Source organism: Drosophila mojavensis, unplaced genomic scaffold (assembly GCF_018153725.1).
Source record: "Drosophila mojavensis isolate 15081-1352.22 unplaced genomic scaffold, ASM1815372v1 contig_74, whole genome shotgun sequence".
NCBI classification, from domain to species: Eukaryota; Metazoa; Arthropoda; class Insecta; order Diptera; family Drosophilidae; genus Drosophila; species Drosophila mojavensis.
In genome coordinates, this window is record NW_025318899.1 from 10,093,852 (window position 1) to 10,116,721 (window position 22,870).

At 42.2% G+C, this 22,870-nt stretch overlaps 6 protein-coding genes across 9 annotated transcripts; 3 read left to right on the forward strand and 3 right to left on the reverse strand.

The window, feature by feature from the left end:
- Positions 1-1,154: 1,154 nt before the first annotated feature.
- LOC6581993 (coiled-coil domain-containing protein 63) lies at positions 1,155-3,058 on the forward strand. Its single transcript, XM_002007670.4, has 4 exons — positions 1,155-1,935; positions 1,992-2,500; positions 2,561-2,735; positions 2,816-3,058. Exons 1-4 carry the CDS (start codon positions 1,421-1,423, stop codon positions 3,030-3,032), a joined length of 1,416 nt encoding a protein of 471 aa, XP_002007706.1. The 5' UTR covers positions 1,155-1,420; the 3' UTR covers positions 3,033-3,058.
- LOC6581994 lies at positions 3,033-7,919 on the reverse strand. 2 transcript variants are annotated; one of them, XM_044010371.1, is made up of 7 exons: positions 7,669-7,919; positions 7,284-7,517; positions 6,843-7,214; positions 6,441-6,777; positions 5,127-6,174; positions 4,322-5,061; positions 3,033-4,250 (listed from the first exon to the last, which is right to left on the reverse strand). In XM_044010371.1, exons 2-7 carry the CDS (start codon positions 7,514-7,516, stop codon positions 3,639-3,641), a joined length of 3,342 nt encoding a protein of 1,113 aa, XP_043866306.1. In that variant the 5' UTR covers position 7,517; positions 7,669-7,919; the 3' UTR covers positions 3,033-3,638. The 2 variants fall into 2 exon arrangements, with proteins under 2 accessions (XP_043866306.1, XP_002007707.1); XM_002007671.4 differs by having other exon boundaries at positions 3,033-4,253.
- Positions 7,920-8,436: 517 nt separating this feature from the next.
- LOC6581995 (protein disulfide-isomerase) lies at positions 8,437-12,127 on the reverse strand. The gene is made up of 2 exons (XM_002007672.4): positions 11,846-12,127; positions 8,437-10,007 (listed from the first exon to the last, which is right to left on the reverse strand). The coding sequence occupies exons 1-2, from the start codon at positions 11,985-11,987 to the stop codon at positions 8,668-8,670; spliced, it is 1,482 nt and encodes a 493-aa protein (XP_002007708.1). The 5' UTR covers positions 11,988-12,127; the 3' UTR covers positions 8,437-8,667.
- A 151-nt stretch (positions 12,128-12,278) lies between these two features.
- On the reverse strand, positions 12,279-13,774 carry LOC6581996 (pyroglutamyl-peptidase 1). Of its 2 annotated transcripts, XM_015162226.3 has the most exons (3): positions 13,538-13,774; positions 13,158-13,388; positions 12,279-13,084 (listed from the first exon to the last, which is right to left on the reverse strand). In XM_015162226.3, the coding sequence occupies exons 1-3, from the start codon at positions 13,637-13,639 to the stop codon at positions 12,638-12,640; spliced, it is 780 nt and encodes a 259-aa protein (XP_015017712.3). In that variant the 5' UTR covers positions 13,640-13,774; the 3' UTR covers positions 12,279-12,637. The 2 variants fall into 2 exon arrangements, with proteins under 2 accessions (XP_015017712.3, XP_002007709.1); XM_002007673.4 differs by lacking the exon at positions 13,538-13,774 and having other exon boundaries at positions 13,158-13,437.
- A 90-nt stretch (positions 13,775-13,864) lies between these two features.
- LOC6581997 (peroxisomal biogenesis factor 3) lies at positions 13,865-15,849 on the forward strand. 2 transcript variants are annotated; one of them, XM_015162227.3, is made up of 2 exons: positions 13,865-14,265; positions 14,330-15,849. In XM_015162227.3, the coding sequence occupies exon 2, from the start codon at positions 14,409-14,411 to the stop codon at positions 15,537-15,539; it is 1,131 nt and encodes a 376-aa protein (XP_015017713.1). In that variant the 5' UTR covers positions 13,865-14,265; positions 14,330-14,408; the 3' UTR covers positions 15,540-15,849. The 2 variants fall into 2 exon arrangements, with proteins under 2 accessions (XP_015017713.1, XP_002007710.1); XM_002007674.4 differs by having other exon boundaries at positions 13,865-14,206.
- Positions 15,850-16,502: 653 nt separating this feature from the next.
- On the forward strand, positions 16,503-22,574 carry LOC6581998 (glycoprotein 3-alpha-L-fucosyltransferase A). Its single transcript, XM_002007675.4, has 6 exons — positions 16,503-16,784; positions 19,336-19,634; positions 19,761-19,980; positions 20,049-20,798; positions 20,856-21,039; positions 21,127-22,574. Exons 3-6 carry the CDS (start codon positions 19,895-19,897, stop codon positions 21,640-21,642), a joined length of 1,536 nt encoding a protein of 511 aa, XP_002007711.1. The 5' UTR covers positions 16,503-16,784; positions 19,336-19,634; positions 19,761-19,894; the 3' UTR covers positions 21,643-22,574.
- The last annotated feature ends 296 nt before the right edge of the window (positions 22,575-22,870 follow it).

Consider the following 22,870-nt stretch of genomic DNA (forward strand, 5'->3'; position numbering starts at 1 on the left):
AATATATATATGTGTATATATATATTTATATGTATATATATATATTTATATTTATATTCAATTTAATGATTGAAGCCCAAAAACACATTTATGAAATGCTATCAAATCAACTATTAATTAATTAATTATGAAAGCAAGCAAATTAAAACAAAACATACAAAAACTATGCAAATATTTTAATACTTAACAGGCGTAAAGAGCAAAAACCCAACATTAAACGACAACAAAACAACTCTAGTTTAAACAACAATAATTATTAATAATTTATGCCATACAAGAAACATACATAAATAAACCTAAACATATATATTTATAAGTAACTATATTAACAAAATAAAAAGAAAATACAAAATAAAACACAATAACAATTAGAAGAAAGAAACAACAAAAACTACATACTTACATTATTTGCGCCTATTTCTCATATTGTTGTTTTTGCCATTCTTTCTATATATATTTATATATACAAATATATATATATATATATATATTATTATTATTTATTTGTATTATTTCATTTTGAATAAAATGTTTACAAAAGAGAAAGCAGTTAGGCCAAACGCGCGGCAGAAGCTAACAATAATATAAAATAAAAAACTTAAAGAAAACAAAAAATAATAAGAAATTAAATATACATAAAATAAATATCAAAAGGTTTTAGGCTACATTTTGACAGTTTTAAAACGGGAAGAATACAATGGAAACCTTGTAAACTTTGTTTCGTTGGCCAATACTCTGGGCGTCGTATATGGGCGACATATAATGAGAAACATATATTATTATGGTACAGGTAGCAGAGCAGAAAAAGAAAATGGGAAATTAAAAAATGGAGCAGAGCGGGAGAGGAAGAAATATAAATGAACAAGTAAACCAGTTATAATTACAACAATTAAATTATTATTAATAAATAATTATTATACATGACAACTTATGCAAATGTAATAAGTGAAAAACAAAAATTATATATATATATATTAAATAAAAAGCAAAAAAACTGGCAAGTTTAATATATGAAAAAAAAAAAAAAAAAACAAGAAATATTAAGAAAGGAAAAAAAAACAAAATGGTAAAATTACAAAAATGCAGAAAAATATATATTATATATACTTTATAGACATTTAAACATGAAAACAAAATGCAAAGAACAAACTAAAAAATAAAGTTACAAATAATAAACTTTTACCATAAAAATTTCTGGTATTCTTATTTAAATTTGGCGGGTATCACATCTATGCGCACATGTGGCAGCTCTTTGTGCTTAGCACATGCGCAGATCTGGCAGCACTGTTTGCTTAGTTGCTTGGTAACGAGTCACCCTGTGCTCTAGTAAATAACGACGATTTGATTGCAGACAAAAGTTTTCGCATTTTAAAAATTAATTCAATTACTAAAATAATAAAATAATAATATTAATAAAATAATGACTGACCAACTAGATCAATTAGCCGCCGCTGAGTTGCAGCGCTTGCAGCGCCAACATCGCTCGCTTCAGCTTGATTTGCGTGGGCTGCTCGAGGAGAAGACGAAGCGCCTAAAAAAGCAAAATCACATGATTAACGTATTGCAGCAAGAAAACGAGAAGCTAAAGGAAGAAATCAAAACCTTGGAGGGCGGCACTCACGCTCGCCGAAATACCAATAAGGAGAAACAGTTGAGCAATCTGCAAGAGCAGCAATCGGAGCTGCAGCGCGCCTATCAAAACGAGCAAACTAATCTGTGGGAACTAGAGGGCCACATACGTAAAATGGAGAAAGAGATTGACGCACTGCGTCGCAATGAAGTGCCCGACAACTGCTACAAAGACACCATCTGCAAGGTGCAGAAGAGTGTCGTCAAACTTGAGAACCGCCTCGATGTGGTCAACAAAAAGTGCAGCGATGTCCTAACGGAGAATAGCAAGATGAGAGATGCCATCAATCATATGCTGCAAGATCGGTAAGGGCTAATGAGATATGATGTTTGAAGCTTACGTTTTCCATAAATCAATTTAGTGCAAATTTCAACGAGATGTGGCAATCAATGGTGACCCAATTCAATGATGGCAAAAAGCTTATCATGGACCTCATTGATCAGTCCACAATGGCATTCGATCAGCGGCAGGAGCTCTGCACGAAGCTGTCGGTGCTCAAGGATCGCAATGAGAATGACAAAGTCATGCACATCCAGGAGATGCGAGAGATGCAACGTCGCTTAGAGCACGACGCCAAGCTGCAGAAATTCTTCGACATCAAGGGCCAGAAACGGCTCAATCCGGAGCTGGAGCAACGTGAGCTGGATAAGAAACAGAGCCAGAAGGAAAACTATGAGCGCCAGCTGTTCGAGTATAAAGAGATCATAGAGAGAATCAAACAGCTATACGGCGAGGATGACACCGAACGTCTGGTGGCACAATTCAAGCGCCAGGAAGACGAAAACTTTGCGCTCTTCAACTACGTGAACGAGTTGAGTCACGAAGTGGAGGTGCTCAACGATACCACACAAGAATTAACAGAAGAGATTGGTAAGCTATGAGCTTGTATGAAGAGAGATGCCTAAGGGATGCTATTATTGTTTCTTGTAGAGCGCCAGAAGTCTGAGCAAACAGAGAAGGAGCTGAAGCTCAAAACTGAGGCCTTGGACTATTTAAATGATGAACTGGCGCGCATAGAACAGCTGGCCAAGGAGACGAGTGAAAAGAAACACAATCTGAGCAACAGATTGCAGCAGCTGCTCAAGGGCATAGAGGATATATTCAAGTGGGTTTACTTGAGATATTATTATATGTACATATATATTTGTATGTATATTTTACCCATTTGTTTTATAACTCCCTCAGATTGCTGGCCTGCGACGATGCGCCCATATTGAATGTGCTCAGCTCGAAGACCTTCCTCACGGTGCACAACGTGAAGCTCTTCATAGGCGTCATCGAGCGTCGAGTGAATATTATAATCAGCACCATTAACATTGAGGATAATTCCAACAGGATACTGGCCAGAAAGGATCGTGTGCCGAAGTTTAATATACGCGAATCAGCTAAAATGAAACACTAATTGAAGTCTTGAAAAGGAAAACACCATATATTTATTTAATTTAACTTGTAAAGTAATGCACATAATTCACATATACAATATATATGTATATATATTTATACCTATATATATATATATTTATTTATATCTGAACAATTGTGACTAATCTCATGTACTATATGCTTAAGTTTATTGCATTGAACATAAGTCCTTAAACCAAAGAAATATAAATTAATATTGCGGCTCGCATTGAGCAATTGCTATGCACAATTTAAAACTAAAAACAACATGCACATCATATATATACAAATATATGTATATCATAGTATGAATAAATAAAAGGTTTATAAACTTAAAGCTTTGGATTACAATGTCCAATAGGCAAATACTCTACGAAAATGATTGGCAATTGATAATTGTAAAATTCAACAAGTCATTCGAATATACCTAAAGTTACATTATGAAATATTGGTTTTGTGATTCAATATTCTTTTAACAGGCTTCGTTTAAAATATCAACAAAAATATAGATATATATATATATACGTATGGACTACAGTTAAAAGTGGCCAAGAGCCAGTATAGATTCAGATTCCACATAGACGCGCCTACAATCCTCACTCGAATGCTACGGCTCATATGCAATCAAATCGCTGGCCAATGTTATTGGCACGGGCGTTGACAAATCTCGACTTTCGCCGTTGAGCAAATAGACAGGTACATTACTGGACGCCACTTCAATCTCGTGTGCGGCTATTACACTGCTCGGCTCCAGCTCGGGAGTGGGCATACGCACTTGCATAGCACTGGGCTTCACGGTTGCATCCTCCTCGCTGCACGATTCCCCATTGTTGGCCAACGTTACATAGGCGGCAATGCAGTCTGGCACAGGTGACGATGAAGCAGCGTTAGTGGGTGAAGAGGCAGGAACATCAGGAACAGAAGTAGCAACGGGAGTAGTATTACAATCAGTGGGAGTATCAATATTAGCAATGTCAGCAGTGTGAGCACAATCAGCAGTATCCGCAGTAGCAGTATTATCAGCAGTAGCAGTATTATCAGCAGTATCCGTAGTAACAGTATTACCTGCATCACCAACCGGAGCTGGACCGTCAGCATCGCTCAAAATCTCCTGCTGAGACAGTTTCTTCTTTTTATTAAGGTTCTTTATCCTTGACCAACAATGCTGCTTTCGCCGACGACGCTTGCCTAGCTTTCGCTGCTTGGGCTGATCCAATTCCTTCTAAAAGAAGAAGCAAAAAACTTCAGTATATGTAAATGTAAATGTAATGAGCTATGATGTGCACCTACGTTAATACTGTCCTCAATGTTGCTGCGTGACTTTTCCAAATTGTCAATATGGACACGCTTCAGTCTTACAATAGGCATAAGCAGCGCCGTAGTCGCTGTCGTTGCTGCCGTCTTTGCTTTCGTCTCCACCGCAAAGTTTTTTATTACATCCAGATCTCTTTCTAGCTTATCTATATCATTACGTAACTTCATATTTGCTGCATACAATTGCTTTTTGACCTTAAGGTCTGACACCGATTGAGATTTTATTGTAGCATTCAGTTGCCGCTTCTCGTCCATTCTTTTACGTTGCAGTTGCAGCAGACTCTTGTAGAACTCCACGTGCTCCTTGGAATTGTCTGAGAACTTACGTCGGTCAAATTTGAACTTTTTGGCCAAGGCCTGCACCTCAACGTCTATGGAGTTCTGTATGCTATCAAAGGACTTTCGATGACGAGATGTCTCAATTGAGCTGTGCGTGGAGGCGGGCGGAGTGGGCAATGCACGCTGTGAGCCTCGAGGCGGCAGCCTCTTTGGTTGCGGCGTCGGCGTGCCACTGGAAGCATTGCTCGTAGTGGGCGTTAGCTGACTCGTGGGCGTGGGCGTAGGTGTGGGCGTGATAGCGGCTGGCGAGCGTGACTGCTGACCTTGGCGACCTTGGTCACGTCGATTGCAGGAAGACAACGATTCATTAGTCCGTTTATCACAGTTTTTCTTCGATTCCAGTTTGCTAAACATTCGCTGGCCGGCAAGTAAATGTTCTAAAACAGGGGAAAATCAAATTATTACAATCGATATATATATAACAGGTGTAGGATAGTATTACCTTTACGCCCCATCCACTTTAGAGATTCGATAAAGTCCATATTTGAACTGGGTTTCGTCAGATGCGTTAGTGATGTATAATTTGTTTTGTTATAACGCTTAATAGACGGCTTAATATTTTTGAGGGATTTGGTTAACTGGACTTTCTTCGAGGAGACCAAAGGTTGTGTACTAAATGTAACCTGTTTCTTTTGCAAAGAGGCTTCGCTACTATAACTATTACGACTAGATGATTGATGGCAGTGATGATTGTCATTGGGTTTAAATTTCGTATCAGCCCCCGGAGTGGTCTTCCTGCGACTGAACGACGCTTCGTAGAGCAGCTCGGTGGTTGTGGGACTGGCTGATTGGCCTGTGTCCGAATAGAGCATGCAGCTGGATATGGCATTATCATTGAAATGCAGCTGCTGCTGTTCCTCTAGCTCCAACAGTTGTTGTTGGTTTCGTTCCTCCTCATCTTGCTCAGCGGTTTGCACACACTGATCCACAAGATGTGGCGGTGTCTGCGTTGTGGATACCAGATGCAGGCTGTCCCTTCGGCAACTGTAGCTATTGACTATGCGCGGCATTGTATAGGTGGCAGCAGCGGCAGCAGGAGAACCAGGGGCAGCAGGAGAAGCGGAGGCAGCAGATACTGTTGCGCCACCACTGGTGGCACGCTGATATGTGCGCAAATTAATGGGATAGATGCGAGTTATGGGCACATAGTCGTCATCGCCCACTCCAGTCGCCTCGTTCGAGTTAGAAGAGCCACTGCCATCCACATTCGCGGGCACACTGAAGTCAAGTGAGAACATTTCCTCCTCCTCGTCCGATTCACACAGATCCACAACTTCGCACGTGCTGTCAATGCCTCGATACAAGGCCGTGGCACGTTTTACAGGCTCCAAGCGACTGGCATTGCGGCACAAGCGCTTGAGGAAGTCGGGCGGATCAGGAGCTGGTGGTGGCGGTGGTTCTTGCTGCGTTGCACTCGACGATAAGAACAAAGTGCTGATCAATACCAAACCAGATTCAGAATCTGTGTCCTCTTCATCCGAGTCAAGGATCTGATGGCAAAAATAAAATGAATAAATAGCAATTCTATAATTCTGCTTTTGTAAATCTAGTCAAAGCTTTTATATATTTTACTCAGCTAAATGTTGAAGTCATTTTATGAGCAGCAGAGACACGTTCGCCTGCACACAAACCGCGACTAACTGCGTCGGTGCAGGACAAGACGTGAACCGTCTGCCCAACTCAGACCTTTTACTAAAACATCATTGTGGACAAAGTGAAGGAAAAGGGAGCGATCTTATTCTAGTAGCTGACTTACTAATTCGCTGGGCTGAATCATTCGATTGTCCATTTTGCTTGCTGAATGCAATCCTCGGCAGCACTGTTTAAGGCTGAGATATTCCAAAATGCACCGCGTGGCCGTGTTGGGTGTATTGTATTTAGGCAGATGCTCTATGTAGGCGGGATTGTAGGGCAGCGTGCGAGCAGGTCGCATAAACTTGATCGCAAACTCAAAGATGCGCTGCTTGGTCGACTCATTACGCTCCAGTCGTTGCCAATAATAAAATATAATAATATATTGAATGTATATCTTATCGGGCATCTCGACCTGACTGAACAGGCCAGTTGTTGAGGACCATTCCGGAAAAAGGCGGCTTAAATAAAGATGTATGCAATAATAAATTATACTCTTGATAACGCGTTTTATTCCGCTACCAACCTGTAGAAGACCGTGATTATGTTGGCCTGGCCATACAGCTTAGGTATGGCGATTAGCGTGCGCAGCGTGTTCTCCTTGTGCAGAGCGGAGCTCTCTTCATTGGCCTCGACATACAGACTGAGCATGCTGCCAATTCTCTCAATGATGCACTGATCCTTCTCGATGCGATCCTGTGCAGCGCACAGCTCACAGGCAATATAATTGGCCACAATGTAGCACCAGCGATCACGACTCAGGTTCCAGCTGCTGGTGGCCGACAGGCGCTGGCCGAGTAGAGTGTGTATCAGGTCCGAGAGGCCGATTATGCTGCGCGCCAATTTGCGACATATTGTGGGCGAGTTCTGCGCGTACTCCAGCTCCTCTCGTATGGCACTTTTGATTGAGCGGGTAAAATAAGATCAGAGAGGGAGGGGCTATTTTAACATATGAATCAGCTCTTACCTCTCGAACTGTCTGAGTAGTCGATTCATAACATTGTTGAAGCTGTCATCATGAATGGCGGCTATCGCTCTATAAATATAGCGGCGCGTCTCAGTCAGGTGCACGAATTCCGGCACCGCAGCCGTCGACGATGTTGACGCTGCGCCACTGACGCCAACAGCGGCAGCGGCAGCGGTCGGAACTGTGCTGTTTTCATCAACATTCATGCAGTTGGTTCGTGTCGTGCTCATCATTCTACAATGCAAGAGAAGGTCGCAAATCAACAAATTTTTGCATTGTTTGAAGAGAAAGTCCCGTTAGCCCGACTGGCCCTACATGCATATGCTCATATGAATGTGCGCACATACACACACGCTCAGCACAGCACGCACACACGTACACGTACCGCAGAAATGTTAACTGTAATGAAAAAGCGGCGCGCACACTTCTCGCACGCTACACTCCAAATATCGCGGGTGCCCACAGTCCAGTTACGAGTTCACAAGGCATTTGCTTTATATTCAACATGTTTTACTCAACTTTCTGCACGAGCATTGTAATTTATATGCTTTGCAGACTATTTGTGTTTTAGAATGTTGACTGCTAAAATACACACGAAAATGCATTTAATCGGTCACACTTGGCCTCAAAATAATTCAGTGTGACTGTATAGTGGAAGCGTCAAATTACCAAATATGGCGCAACATTCCAATGTTACAGTGCTGCAAAACGTAAACAGAATAGCGCGCAATTTGAATCATACAAAAAAGAATTTATTATTTGTTTCTAAATATACATACATTCAAAACATTTAATACCAATTATAAGATTTGTTATTTGTATTTTACATGCCTCCACATAAAATTTGCTACTGAAATTCATTTAAATGGAAATTAATGAAATATTACATATTAACATATTAAATAAAACGCAAGCTGCTTTTTTTTGTTTTTAATGTTGTTACCAACTTTTTTTATTAAGTCCATAATCAGTTCTTTCTCAAATGATTCTACAAATTCCAAATAGAAAACTTAGAAGAGTACATATTTAAAATTTATAGATTTGATTTCTCGGATACCACATCTTCAATAAACCTGAATTCTAAGCTAGAGACATATCAAATGCCAAATGCTACACGTTTCCATTCATGAATATCGCGGTTGCAAATCACAAATTAATTTAAGTTATATATTTTTATGCAATCAAAATGGGACTTAAAAAGTGCCACGGCCAGGATTTGGGGACAATGATAAAAACTCATTGGAATTGGATCCACGACCGAAGACAAGAATAAACTACAGAATGTACGTTGCTATTTGTTATTTTGTTGTGTTTTGTTTATGTGTGTGTGTGTGCATGCTGTGGTTTTTGTTGGATTATTTGCATTGCTCCTCTTGTTGTTGGTTTACAACTCGTCCTTCTTGGGCGCCGCCTCCTCTTCCTCTTCGCTCTCCTCGGTGGGTTCGGCATCAGCCACCTCGCCGTTGGCGTCTAGGAACTTGACGAAATCATCCAAAGTCCTGTCCAGATTGTAGTCGATGACTTTGTTGTCATCCTTGCGGAAGTATTTGATTGTTGGGAAGGATGAGATCTTGATGTTCTCCAGCTCGTTGGCAGTGGAGTCCATTTTGGCAATGACAATGTCGGCATTATCCTTGTACTTCTCGGCCAGCTGTTCGTAGATGGGAGCCAGCTGCTTGCAGTGACCGCACCATGGAGCATAGAACTCAACCAGAACGGACTTGCTCTTGTCCAAGGCGACGCTCTCGAAGTTGCTAGACACGAGAACCTTGACGGGTTGCTTGTCCCAATCCTCGGGCAGCTCCTGTGAGAGCAAATGCTGCTTCAGTTTGCCGTCGAGGAACTTCTGCAGGAATGCTTCAATGGATTCGACCGACAGATCATTCGTTTCAGGCTTGTATTTGGCCATATCCTCCTCCAACTTGATCAAACGGATGGTTGGCACTTCCTCCTTGTTCATTCCGAAGAACTCAAAGATGCGAGTGTGATCCTCCTCATCGGACGAGATGGTGACGAACAGAATATCTTCACGGTACTTCTTGGCAATCTCCTTCAGTGGGTCAACATGGGCCTCAATGTGGCCAGCCTCCTTGGAAACAAAGAACAACAGATGCGACTTGATGGAGCCGCCGAAGATCTTGGCAGCTGACTCATGGTTGAAGTCAACAATCAAAGGCAGAGATTGCACCTGAGCGAATTTCTTGAGGTTTTCCTCATTCAGCTCTCCCTCGAACACGGATTTCTTCTCATCGAATGGCTTGAAGAGAATGACACCATTGTCCTTAGCCTCGTATTTGGCAATAACATCGGCATTGCTGGTGATACCAAAGACGAACGAATCCAATGCGTTGGCAGCCTTGGTGAAGACCTTGGCCTCAGCCGATTCAACATCCTTGAAGAAGCCAATAATGGCGATCTCATTGTCCTGAAGGAACTGCTCGGCATCAGCCACGCTGGTCAAGTCCTTGGCTGGTGGGCCAGTTTTCTTGGTCACCCAGGCAATAATGTCCGCGGCCTGACGTCCACCATTGTAATCCACGGGCGAGCCGCTGCGGAAGAACTTCAGCGTGGGATAGCCACGCACCTGATACTGCTCGGCCAAGTCACCCTCAACGGTTGCATCAACCTTAGCCAGCTTAATGGGCGATTCCTTCTCGGCCAACTGTTGGGCAGCCTTGGCATACTCGGGCGCCAGAGCCTTGCAGTGTCCACACCATGGTGCATCTAAAACGAAGAAGATGAAGGTTAAAATTCGATATATATGATTTGAAAATGAATAATTTATGAAATATAATTGAGTCTATCGCAGCGTATCACATTAATTTAGTTTATTGGAAAATTTCAAATTTAATGAATAAATTTCAATAGTTGCTCTTATCAAAGGCTCTAACAATCAGTTTTATTATTATAAACAGATTATATCTGTATATTTTATATTGTTCTCCATTTATACGATTCATTCGCTTGGAAAATCAAATTGTCGCGTAGGCGTAGGAGTGGGCGTGGCATTCAACTATTTTACGCTACATTTAACATGGTACAGCAGCTGTTGGAAATTATGCAAATTCCACGTGTTGAATTCTGAAGAGCTGTAAGGTGCATACAGGCGAGAGCGAGAGCGCACGAAGTTGAGAGAGGCGAGGCAAGAAGAAAGACATAGACACAATGACATAACGTCTGCGTGTTGTTGATGCTAACTGCACTCTTATCGATGGCTTAAGCTGACGTGGCCTTGGTATATAGTCAAGAGAATGATAAGATTCGCAAGGTGAATCGCGAAGAGCATTATCTGATCGAAGCCAAGTAACGGCACTCGGCTCTGTTGCTGACGTTGACATATTGCCAAATTGGCGAATAGTGAAACGTAGCGTAAATAGCTGAACTGCTGGCATATGCAAACCACAGGCACAGGGATAGCCGCTGTCGCTGCCACAGCCACGGCCGCTACATTGACGCACTGTTTGGGCACGCGCTTTACGACAAAAACAGACAACAAAACACAAACAAAGAGTGTAACGAAAACTGAGAGCGAATTAATACAAAGCGAAAGAGTTGAATGAACTTCGGCTGCTGCGCAAGCGCGAGCGCATTAAGCGTTGCGTACGGTGTTAAAAAGGGCAAAGCAGAGTAGAAAGCAGCGCACAAAAGAGAGACGGACAACATTCTTAAGAGCTATTTAGCTAACCCAGTTCCAAAGCGACAGTTGCTTGGCAACTTTTTTGTTCTAAAACGAAATTGATGAAACGGATGTAAGCAAGCAAGTTGCGAGTAGGCGACTATAGGCTATAGCTATTGCCACGCCCGGGACGAAGCGAAAGCAATGCAATACGACACGCCGTATTGATAAAAGTGAGAAATATGAAAATAGAAACTGCTGAGGGGCTTATCTCGCTGTGAGGACGCCGCGCGGCCTGAAAGAAATAACGATAAGAGCAGGAACGCAACAACTACTTTGACTGCCAAATGCCAACAATGCTGACCCTCTTAGGAAATGTGTCGAAGAATTATCTTCAACGATTTTGATGACGCGCTACTTTTGCTTTGCTTAGCACTTTAACATTTAACTTAGGCGCAACAAATGCCAGCACAGTTGTCTGCTCTCGCTTTCTCACAGGTGGAAGCCCAGTGTGCGCAACAGAGATGGTCATATACAAAGAGAGAAATTGACGCTGAACAGAGAGCCAGAGAGTGACAGGGAGAGAGGAGCTGGGCGCAAGACATATCCGCAAAATCTTATCGATATGCGATATACGATAATGGATAAAAACAAAAAAAAAACTATAGACAAATAAATTTTTTCTCTCAACTAAGACTTCTGTTCTCTTCCCGCCTTCACAAGCCACAGGAAGCTTGACGACTAGCAACAACAATGTGACTGCTGGCTAAACTGCCACGCAGACATATTTTGCTTAGAGCATCATACTGCTGGCTGGCTGAGAAAAGACCACGTAGCCTCTTGCCGATTTTCATGAATCATCTACAATAGCGGTAGCGATTAAGCGGCCGGCACTGCACCTTTTTATTTATGTTATGTTAATAGCGTTGCAAATAAGAATACTCACAGAATTCGACGAGCACAAATTCATTGTCGGTAATCACTTGTTTGAAATTGTCTACCGTTGCTACAATGACACCTTCCTCCAATTTAATATCAGCGGCCGCCACGTAGGACGCCGCGAGCAATGCACAGATTAGGAATTTCATCGCGGGCACTTAATATTTAGTATATATAAATGCTTATATGTAGGCAGATGTATATCACACAGACACACACTATCGCAACTCCAAAGACAAAAAACTACTACCGCACAAGTTGCAAGCTAAAATCCAAATGAAATCGTCTACGTCCAAGCGACAGAACATTGGCTCCATATATACATATATCGAGCTGTTCGATTACATGAATCACTGGACAAAAAGAACGACTGTTTCAGCTAGTTCATTTATGTTATATTGCTTGTTGACTTAACATTATGCGCCACTGTTAACAATAAATTCAAGTTTGAATTCAATACTTCCTTTTATTGTAGGCAAAATTGCATTTAACAAAGAATAATAATAGTAATAATAATAACAAAATAATGATAATCTTGAACTTGTTGATTTACATTTGCTGTTTATTATTTAATCCGTTACTCTCATATAATACAATTACACGGATGTTACTCCGAAAACTGTTTAAACAGAACTGAATGTTTTTAGTTAGCCCAGCTGGTAGTTTTATTTGCTTGAAACTTATTTTTAGATAAAAACATTTGCGCGTACCGCATTTAAGAATCCTCATAATAATCAATGTTGTATACAATTATATAATACATACGCTATCTGCGTAAAAATTTTCGAACTTAAATAACTCACTGGCGTTCAAAAGGTGAAATCTGCTGAATACATTGCTCAATTATTCTGTAGAGAATATCAGCTGTCTGACTCGTACTAAAAGGTTTATCAATGGGCGGCACATGCACGAACAAGCATTTATTGCAATCCATGTCCAAGGATTTGAGATAAATGTAACCGCATAGAAAGCTGCCAACATTCTTCGATGCTATAGTGGCATTTTGAGGCTTATCGCTATCAGCTGCAGCCACACAATTTTTGCAAATGGTATTTACAACCTTCACTATCATATCTACGTCAAGTCCACAACGCAATACATTTGCCTTTCCATGCTGGGGTAAACTGCAGGTGTTATTCTCTAGAAATTTGCCTGCATTATCGGGACGTCGAAATTGATGATTGTATGCGAGCTTTTCCACATGCACGCATTTGGCCACACCGGAGACGCCGACATGCACGACAAGCTGTGTGTAAATATGGATATGATGATGATGTCAGTACCACGCAATTCAACGTGATATACTATTTATTGCTTGCCTCTGGTTGGCTTTGCCAAATTTCTTCAACTGCCTGATCAACAGCTCCGTACTCTACGGGCACCATTCGTTGCTCCAGCACATAGTCGACGCCATTACAGCTAATACTTTCGGGCAGCAGTTGCACAGCCTCCCAACTGGCATTAATTTCCTCATGACCCACAAATGGCCCAAATCCAGTGACTACAATTCGTTTACGCTCCGTTGACGACATTGTAAACACTGCCGCCCACTACAATGGAGCGCATTAATCAAACACACACACACACACACACATGTAAATATATATTTTAGTGTTAGAAAATATAGCAAATAAAGTAGAGTACGCTGATAATATAAGACGCTTCAGCAAATCTATTAATATAAATAAAATAAATTTACAATATTGGGACTTCTTCTTGTCCATTTTGAATAAATCTTCAATTTGAATGTAATTCTTGAATAGCTGTGTAATTTTGCCAAGGACCATCCGGTACGTTTCATTCAAATTATCCAATGTAATAAAGATAATAAGCCAAGCTTAAAAATATTCTGGCTAAACCATGCTGTTTATTTTTGAAAACCAAAAGGGCTTACACTTAACTTAAAATTTAGATGATAAAAATTAATTTCCCATTCATAACCAACTAAATCATTTTGATTAACAGTGTCTAAAGGGCGAACGAACAGCTGATTTAGGATAGTAGTGCTGGGAAACGCCGCATGGATAATAGCCCTGGAGTAATAAACGTATGCCAGCCCTGTTTGGGCGCTAATACACAAAGAATTTGCAGACAAGTGTTTTACTGTTTCAATAAATGTTAAAGAAATATTACATTAGTGCAAAAGAAATAATAAATCCAAGTATGCTGACCTAAATAGAGAAAATTTAGTAAAAACACATATAAACAAAACATTCCACGCGTGCAAACTGCACAACATATTACAAACCAGCAAACGGGGCCAACCACGAATTAAGAAGTGATCAAAACCGAAATCAATAAATAATTGCGATTTCATAGAACAAATACACGGCACAGAGGTGCCCCCAATATACAACGCAAACCATTTGTAAGCATTTCGTCGGTATTAGCCTAATCTAATCTATTCGGACCAAAGTCGCCGACGTGGTAGACTCAAACTCGCATATTTGAACTTTGCACATTAAGAATTAATAGAATTTTTCTATTGCAGAGGCGGAGGCAAGGGCAGCAGCTGTCGATATTCCCAACCAAACTTTAAAGCTCTCACACGAGGGAAGGAACTCATAATAATGTTGTCGCGCCTGCAAGACTTTCTGTCACGCCACCGACGTAAATTTATTGTAACTGGTGCGCTGGTGGGTGGCACCATCTATGCAGCGCGCTATGCGCAGCGCAAGCTAGTGGAATACCAGGAGAAGCAGGCGAGAGAATTCTTTGAACGTACACGGCGAATGCACCACTTTGAGTCAACGGAACGCACCTGCAACCAGGTGATTCTGGGAATGGGAGAGGAGATGTGCCAAGCAGTGTTACACGAGTGCAGCACAGACGAGCTACTAGAACAGCTCCGCCAGAATCCACCCAATAAACTGGAGCTGTGGGAGCAAATGAAAATCGTCGCGTTCACGCGTCTGGCCACCTTTGTCTATGCCTCCTCCATGCTGGTGATTGCGCTGCGAGTGCAGCTCAACCTGCTCGGTGGCTATATCTACCGTGACATCATGACAGAGCAGCGGCAAATAACGGACGAACTGAAGCAGCAATATTTATCTCTTATCCGCCATTTCATCACACACGATGGCATACGAGATTTGGCTCGATTTATACGTAGCCAGGTTGTGGAGGTGTTGAAGTCGATGCCGCTCTCTCGTCAACTGACGCTGGCCGATACGGAGCAGCTTTTCTGGTCCCTGCAAATGGCCATCAATGGTGACACACGGCACGATCCCAACTCGAAGATGAGTAAATACCTGTTGCCAGACCTAACCCGCCTGCAAGAGAGATTCAATTGCTCTCCGCTGCTGCAGCAGATGTATAACGAGACGCTAGATCTGCTCGAGAGCGAGGATTGCATTGGTGTCTGCGCGCACAATGTGAGTCGCGGCTTTGTGCTCAGCTGTGATGCCATTGCCGAGTCGATGGGCGAAACTCTGCAGCATTTGGCGCCCGGCGAGCTGCAACAGCAAGAGTCCCTGAATGGTCAATCCAAGCAGAGCAACAACAACAATCTGTTTGACGTAAACAAGGTGCTGCTGGCCCTGGCCAAGCTGATACCCATCATCAGTGGACTCACTTCGCATGGATATGATAGCGCTGCCCGGCCACATAATCTGCCGACGCAGCTGCTCAGCTTCTATGTAGTGTCCGAGAAATCGAAGATGGTGGGCGCCAATGTTTACGAGTCCTTCAGCTCTGGTTAACCGACAGTCAGACTAAATATTTATATATATATTTATATACTTAAACGGGTATATAGATATATAATTATATGTATATTTAATTTTAGCTTAAGACACTTGCAAATTAAGTTTATAGTATAGACGCATATATTTTTAATGGGAAACTTATTTCAACTTAGAAAAACCATGTGTTATGTGTGTGTATGCATGAATATCTATTTGTACTATGCCTAAGTCTCATAGCTAAGATCAGAGTATATAAACATTAAGGCAGCGGGCTAAGTCGTAAGTGATTCGAATTGAAAATAATATACAAAATGAGCAACGTGAAGGCCTTTCGAAATATAAATATGTGAATGGAATAGTATTTATGATAAATTTTATAATAAATTGATAAAAATTATATTGATATGTATGTTTTTATCTAAGAACCATAATTCGAGAAGTCGATTTACAAACCTAGCTAGGACACGAACCGAACCGAAGTGGTCTGCTTCTAAAAGGGGTGGCGTACAGAATAGGAAAAACCGCCCTATGCATTCTATTGATAAGGCGCGCATTCACCGACAGCTGGCGACGCGTCTCAGTCGCGTTGGCTTCATTTGTTTATTTCAGTGCTCTTGCTCAGCGTCTTATTGCGCTCTCTCGCTCTCCCTCTCTCGTTTCATAGAGCGCAAGCAGCGCTTGCGCATCAGTTGCTAAACAAATTGCAAGCGCAGCAGAACTCTGTCTGTCTACATGCATACGTGTATGCGAATGCCGAAGTATCTTTTAGGCGCAACGAAATGTGTTGATTATTAACTAAGCTTACTAATGCTATCAAGCATACACGTATACACATGCATACATGTATAAATGCATTGTCATTGCATAGGGATAGCCACATCTTGCATGCTCTCTCTCTGCCGCACCGCTCTCTCACTCTCCCGCTCGCTGCCTCTCCCATTCGCTGCGGCTGCTGCCCAGCTGTCTGGCCGGAGTCTAATTATTATATACATTGGCAGCGCAGTTGCAAAAGTTACGTGAAAACGTAAAGGACAAACGGCGCGCCTTCTTCAGCAACGGCGTGTCTGTGCGTGAATTTGTGTGCGCGCGTGTGTGTGTGTGTGTGCTCGCAGTGTGTTGTGCAAACAGAAAAACAACATCAAGCGATGTGCAGAAACGTGCAAAATATGCTGAGCGCAACCAAAATTGGCGACTGCCACTAACTGAAATACAAATCTCAGCGTAAATCAAACGGAAATCACAGCAACTTATAAAATTTGTGTAAGTTGAGTTCAAAAGTTGAGCCATTATTTTAAAAAATACGGTTGAGTTAAACGTATCCTTAACCTCCAAAAGTCAGAGTGTTAAACAACGGCATTATTGATTAAGACAAAGGAAAAAGTAATTTCCACACACGCACATAGACACATGGATAAAAATATATGCGAGAGACAGACATGTGCGTGCGTTACCGTTAGTTTATCCCGAACGGGGTGGCAATGCAAGTGTTAAAGCTCTACTCTACTATCGTTCAAGCCGTACATTCCATGCCAGCAGGGAAAGCCCCTACCGCCCCCAGTGTAAGCGACAGGGCGAGCGTCATAAATTGTGCGTAAGCCCCACTCACATGTGAGGGCGCGTGTGGAGCTAAAAATATAAGCGTATTACCAGTCGCATGTATAGAACTAACGGGCTCACAGAAAGCCCATTTCATCATTTGGTTATTTGCCTATGAAAGACCCTCCTGCCCCCAGCCAACGGCAAAGTCGAGTGGGCCAACGTGCGAAGCACAGACAACAACAACAACATGGGAGCCTCTTGCCACGCCCCCGCCGCAAGCACGAACGAACCATAGAATATTTATGAAAACAATGCATGCAAGTCAAGAGCTGGTCCGTCCATGAGCCCATTGACATACTAAATGCAGGGGATCAAGTGGCTTGACAAGAAGCTCCCCAACCACACAGCAGAGCCAACAACAACAACAACAACAACTAAATATATAAATAAATATAAATTGAGTAAGCTTTGTATAGGTGCTTGATTTGCTAAGGAAAGTTATAGAAGGAAGGAATGACAATTAGTTAATGATATGCCATATACACATGAAGATATAATATAGAGAATGCTCTCGATATATATTAATATTCCATTAAGAAACTCTATTTGTAGCTTAAATTTTCTCTTATTAAAAGTCTGGAATATCAGCTCTTAAAGGGAGAAGTAATGATATAGCACACATGCATATCTATATCTATTAATACAGATATATGGTGTATATATGCTTAAGGAACAGTAACAGTATTCCATTAGGAAACTTTTGTATCAGATTAAACTTGAAATGTTGCACATTTTCAACTAATTAGCTGTGGGTTTTGATAAGCAATTCTAAAAAAAATACTGGAAATATTTTTTTTTTTTTTTTTTGAGAATATGTATATAAGAACGAACGATTGTATATAGCGTGCTAAAGACATGTTTAATTTCATATCAGCCAGACATAACGCTACCATGCTCAAGCTTAAAATTAAAGTGATAAAGCGAGAAAACTTGTTAGAGCACCAAAACTATCAGACAATAATTAAGGGGGAAGTTTGCAATGTACCTGAATAACAGGCAATATGCGAGTAGCTACAATCAACCACTGAATAGCGTAATCACCCCAATGCACACACACACACACACGCAAACACACACACACACACAGTGCATACTTTATACATTTGCTTTGTATGCAACATGCCAGAAAAGTCCTACTTTTGCAACATGAATGAAAGGCTATAACTACATTTTTTATGAGTTCTGGAGTATAAAGTTGCTTGCCCTCCTCCCTCCCTCTCTCTTTCTCGCTCTCTCGCTCTAGCCGCTGTGGGCATTATTCGTCTTCGTTTGTTTGGCTTGTCAAAACCGTCAAAAACAGCGATAGACAAGCTGCCAGCAACCAGCCAGCCAGCCAGTCATCCAGTCAGTCAGTCAGTCAGTCAGCTCGCGTCCTTTGCTAGCCACTATAAAACTAGCACTCAAGAGACTCGCCACAACAAGCCACACTGCCCTGACATGCACCCCATTGCAACCCCCTAACAGCACATCCCAACCCCAACACAAACACCAACACCAACGAGAAGCCCAGCCCTAGCCCCGATTCCAATTCCGATTCCAATTCCTGGTTGCAGCCGCAGGGCAGAGCGCTGAGCACACTCAGCCGCAAAAGAGTATGCAAAATAGTTTCGTAAATGACGTTTGATAGATGGCTGCATGGCTGAATAGATAACTTCCCGGCCTGGTCTATGGCTCTGATTAGTTCTGCATTCCATTCCATTCCATTCCGTTTCTGAATGCCGTCTAATGAAGCTGCATGGGCTAAGTCCAAGCAAAGCGCTGCTCGACTGTAATTAGTTGCCTACGTGTGTGGGGGTAGGCCGAGTGGGTAGGGGGAGTGGATGGAGGGGCGTAAAAAGCTGGCTTGCTTTGAGTTTATCTGGCTATAGTTTTCTTTTATTGCGCATACGCCCCGTTGTGTTATTGAGCACAGCTCCTCGAGGCAGCTGCTGGAGATGAAAAGAAGGAAATACCTCGCATAGAGAAAATATATATTTTATTAATTAGAATCTCTTAAGAGCCGGTAAATTCCTTCTTCCCGTTAGCTACTTCTGCAGGGGTATTTTTTATGGAGTATTTCATATAAAACAAAGATTTGTCACAGTCTCCCAAACGAAGCGTAAAATGTGCGTACTAAAGCCTTAAATGCGCCATATAAATTGAGAGTTATATATATATTTATATATATTAGAAACATAAATGAAATTTACAATTTATTCTGTAATTTATATAGTGCAAAGTGGAGTACTTTACCAATCCCGGGGGCATGACAACGGCGTGGTCACTACTCCAATTAAAAGCGTAATCATCAAAAGGGTCTCTTAGACGCCCCCCATTGGATGTACATATATGTGTCATAATTTATGCAGATAAAAGGTGACGCAACGTGGCCGCGACTCAATTGCGGTTCGATATAGGGCTAGAGTACGAAGCACAGTTATTCGTGCGAGAGCAGCGGACTAACATAGATCGACGGAACGGAGTACGAACGGACAAACAGAAGCGAGCGCATCGTACAGATCATTAACAAAGGTAATTAGTCGAATGTTGTTGTTGTATGCTATCAAGAGAATTGATCTGCATGTTTAGTCAATATACCATATATAGTATATGTAGATCAAAGAAATGCCTATTAAATTGTTTACAAACATTGCACAGCAACATGGCCCGGTTATCTGGCTGAACCGTTAGCCAACTTTGAGCCTCACACAGTCAGTGAGCGACCCAGCTGTAAGGCGCGAGCTAATTGAGAAATCGACACCTGCGGGAAACATCCGAGAGCTGTGTTCAGAATGCGACGTCCGAAAATTTCGCTGAAAAAATATTTCTACTTTACGCTGATCTGTGCGCTGCTTCTAATCTTTGGGTTCAATCTCAGGTGAGTAAAGCATAATATACATATGTACAGCATTCACGTCAGATGAACACTTATCTTGACGATTTCAGAGAGAAAGAGATATGGAAGTCGGGAATCACGCGACCCGCTCTAACCCCCGCAGCGTCGCCGCTGCACCAACAGCGACGTGAGCTTAATACTAATCAGGTGAAGACTTCGTCTTTGGTGGACGCCACAGTGATATATGCTTCAGCGCCGCCAGCTTCGCCTGAATCCCTGCCCGACCCAACTGAGTCACAGCCGCAGCAGCTGGAGGCCGAGGGCGAGGAGGCAGAGGCAGAGGCGGAGTCCGATACTGCAGCCGATAAGCGCGCTGAGCCAGCGCCCACAGCCAAGCCCTGGTTCTTTCGCAATGGCGAATACTACCCGAGGCCAGCGAAGATCTTCAGCAATCGCAAGGCCCGCAAGCAGCATGCCCCGAAACTATTCCCACACCAGGATCCGCACAACGACCGCGTCATCAATCAGCTGATGTATGTGCCACACAACTACGATCAGATCAAGGCGAGTGGCAAGCTGAAAACCATTCTCCTCTACAACGGACTGGGTCCGTGGAATGTGAAGAAGGGGCGCGAGGTTTTCCTGCGCTCCAAGTGCCCCGTGGACACCTGCGAGCTGACTGCCAATCGAGATCTGGCCAGCGTGGCAGACATGATACTATATAAGGATAACTACATTCCAACGGGCATACGCCGGCCCAGCAATCGCAAGCAGGTGACCATGATGTACTACCTGGAATGTCCCTACCACACACAGAACGTCAAGGTGCCAGACGCCATCAACTGGACGGCCACATACAGGTGGGTTACATAAGAGAAGTCAAGTCGACCTTGACCTTGCTCAAATCCTCTTCACAGACGCGACAGCACTGTGATGGCGCCCTATGAGAAGTGGCAATACTATGATACGAAGCTGCAGCAGCAGGAGCAGGATCACAACTATGCACTGAACAAAACGAAAAAGGTTGCCTGGTTCGTCTCCAATTGCGGAGCACGCAACGGCCGATTGCAGTACGCACACGAGCTCCAAAAGCACATTGAGGTGAGTGTGGGAAAACTGAAAAAAAAAACTCTCTCTCTCTCTCTCTCCTCCCTATCTCTTTTATTCTAATCTAATCCTACCTTACAGGTGGATATCTATGGTGGCTGTGGCAATTTTAAATGCCCACGGAGCACTGCTGACAAGTGCTTCGACATACTGGACAACGATTACAAGTTCTACTTGGCATTCGAGAACTCCAACTGCAAGGACTACATCACAGAGAAGTTCTTTGTGAATGCACTGAATCGCAAGGTGTTGCCGATTGTGATGGGCGCCCGGCCCGAGGATTACGAGGTGAGTGCTCCGCGTCGCTCCTATATACATGTGGACGAGTTTGCCTCGCCCCGAGAGCTGGCCGAGTACCTGCACATACTCGACAAGGACGACGAGCTCTATAACTCGTACTTCAAGTGGAAGGGCACCGGCGAGTTCATCAATACGTACTTCTGGTGCCGCGTCTGCTCCACGCTCCACAACGAGGAACAGTTGCGTAAGTCCACCTGGTACTCGGACATCAACGAATGGTGGCGGGGTCCTGGGGTCTGCACCTCGGGCTCGTGGCGCAACTTCAAGGCGCGCATGGACGTGATTAGCGATGATTGAGGGCATGACGTGGTCCAGATAGTGGACGGCGCAGGTGTCTTTACATAATCAAAATCCCATATGTGTGGCTGGCTATACAGTATATTGTTGTTGTTTTTGTAGGAATCTGTTTGTACTGTATTGTAAGAAACGAAGCATGAAAGAAGACAAGCAGCAAGCATTCCCCTTCGCTTTGAACGAAGAACCGAAACAAATTGGTTTTCTAGCTAGAACTAAGTGCTTCACATAAACATGTTTGTATGTATATGTATTTATATATATATTCATATGCATGAGCAAATCGAAAATCAAACGAGCATGAGGCAAAAGCCTCGGTACAAATCGAGGAATAAACATGTTCCTTCCAGGATTGAGAGAAATCGCTTATGGATAGTCAAATGCAAAAGGACAGAGACAAGCGCATAGAAACTAGCCTATACATAGACTAAAGATCCCGCGAAGATCATTTGTAACATATACAATACGAGGAAAGTAAAAATCCAAAATAAATAAGAGAAATTAGCTTAGTTATACAAATTATATAGTACTCAATGTATATTTCAGTTGTTCAAAGAGCAAGTCCAATTTAGCGCATAGGCCAAAGACGTATGGGACGATACGGACGGACGCACAGACATGCGGACACACGAAATGAATGTTCATTAGCGGTATATATACTATATGCGATATATAGCTTATATACAATATATATGTAGGCCGTAAGTCGGTTGCATACGTATATACCAAATATATAATTATAGACCGTTTTGTAAGCATTTTTGTAAGCAACAAAGTCAAGATCATTTCTTTTTTATATTTTGCGTATTTAGATAGTTTCGATTGCATAGATTTGCTCTTAATTGGATCAGCAGATATCGTAGATAATCATCGCACAACAAACAAGCGCAATACTCAGACTAGTCTGAGCCTTAATCTGTACGTTAGCTTTTAGGCTACAACAACAACAACAACAAACATTCCTATTTTATACACTTGCTGAGAATATTATGTATTTGGTTTCTATTGGCAGCCAGTTCTATATAGCAGATCTCTAGTTTCTTGAGCTGACTTGGTACATATAGCTTATTACCTGTGTTTAGATTGTTTCGCAATATTAGGATATTATCTTAGCCAATGTACTTATGTATACCCTTTCGGTATTATTTATATATATGTATCTATATGTATTTTCAGTAATGTGTATAACTGTTAATTTTAGTTGTGAACTTAATTGAACTGTGTGTGTTTT

Excerpts from the sequence above, each read along its gene's own strand:
- LOC6581993 (XM_002007670.4), top strand. The coding sequence starts at position 1,421 with ATGACTGACCAACTAGATCAATTAGCCGCCGCTGAGTTGCAGCGCTTG. Across the intron at positions 1,936-1,991 it reads AATCATATGCTGCAAGATCG|TGCAAATTTCAACGAGATGT; the intron begins GTAAGGGCTAAT and ends AAATCAATTTAG. Across the intron at positions 2,736-2,815 it reads GGCATAGAGGATATATTCAA|ATTGCTGGCCTGCGACGATG; the intron begins GTGGGTTTACTT and ends TAACTCCCTCAG.
- LOC6581994 (XM_002007671.4), bottom strand. The coding sequence starts at position 7,516 with ATGATGAGCACGACACGAACCAACTGCATGAATGTTGATGAAAACAGC. Across the intron at positions 6,778-6,842 it reads ATAATCACGGTCTTCTACAG|CCGCCTTTTTCCGGAATGGT; the intron begins GTTGGTAGCGGA and ends TCTTTATTTAAG. Across the intron at positions 6,175-6,440 it reads TGATTCAGCCCAGCGAATTA|ATCCTTGACTCGGATGAAGA; the intron begins GTAAGTCAGCTA and ends TTTTGCCATCAG.
- LOC6581995 (XM_002007672.4), bottom strand. The coding sequence starts at position 11,987 with ATGAAATTCCTAATCTGTGCATTGCTCGCGGCGTCCTACGTGGCGGCC. Across the intron at positions 10,008-11,845 it reads ATTTGTGCTCGTCGAATTCT|ATGCACCATGGTGTGGACAC; the intron begins GTGAGTATTCTT and ends TCTTCGTTTTAG.
- LOC6581996 (XM_015162226.3), bottom strand. The coding sequence starts at position 13,639 with ATGAAACGTACCGGATGGTCCTTGGCAAAATTACACAGCTATTCAAGA. Across the intron at positions 13,389-13,537 it reads CAAGAAGAAGTCCCAATATT|TGGGCGGCAGTGTTTACAAT; the intron begins GTAAATTTATTT and ends GCTCCATTGTAG. Across the intron at positions 13,085-13,157 it reads TTTGGCAAAGCCAACCAGAG|CTTGTCGTGCATGTCGGCGT; the intron begins GCAAGCAATAAA and ends ATTTACACACAG.
- LOC6581997 (XM_015162227.3), top strand. The coding sequence starts at position 14,409 with ATGTTGTCGCGCCTGCAAGACTTTCTGTCACGCCACCGACGTAAATTT.
- LOC6581998 (XM_002007675.4), top strand. The coding sequence starts at position 19,895 with ATGCGACGTCCGAAAATTTCGCTGAAAAAATATTTCTACTTTACGCTG. Across the intron at positions 20,799-20,855 it reads AACTGGACGGCCACATACAG|ACGCGACAGCACTGTGATGG; the intron begins GTGGGTTACATA and ends TCCTCTTCACAG. Across the intron at positions 21,040-21,126 it reads AGCTCCAAAAGCACATTGAG|GTGGATATCTATGGTGGCTG; the intron begins GTGAGTGTGGGA and ends CCTACCTTACAG.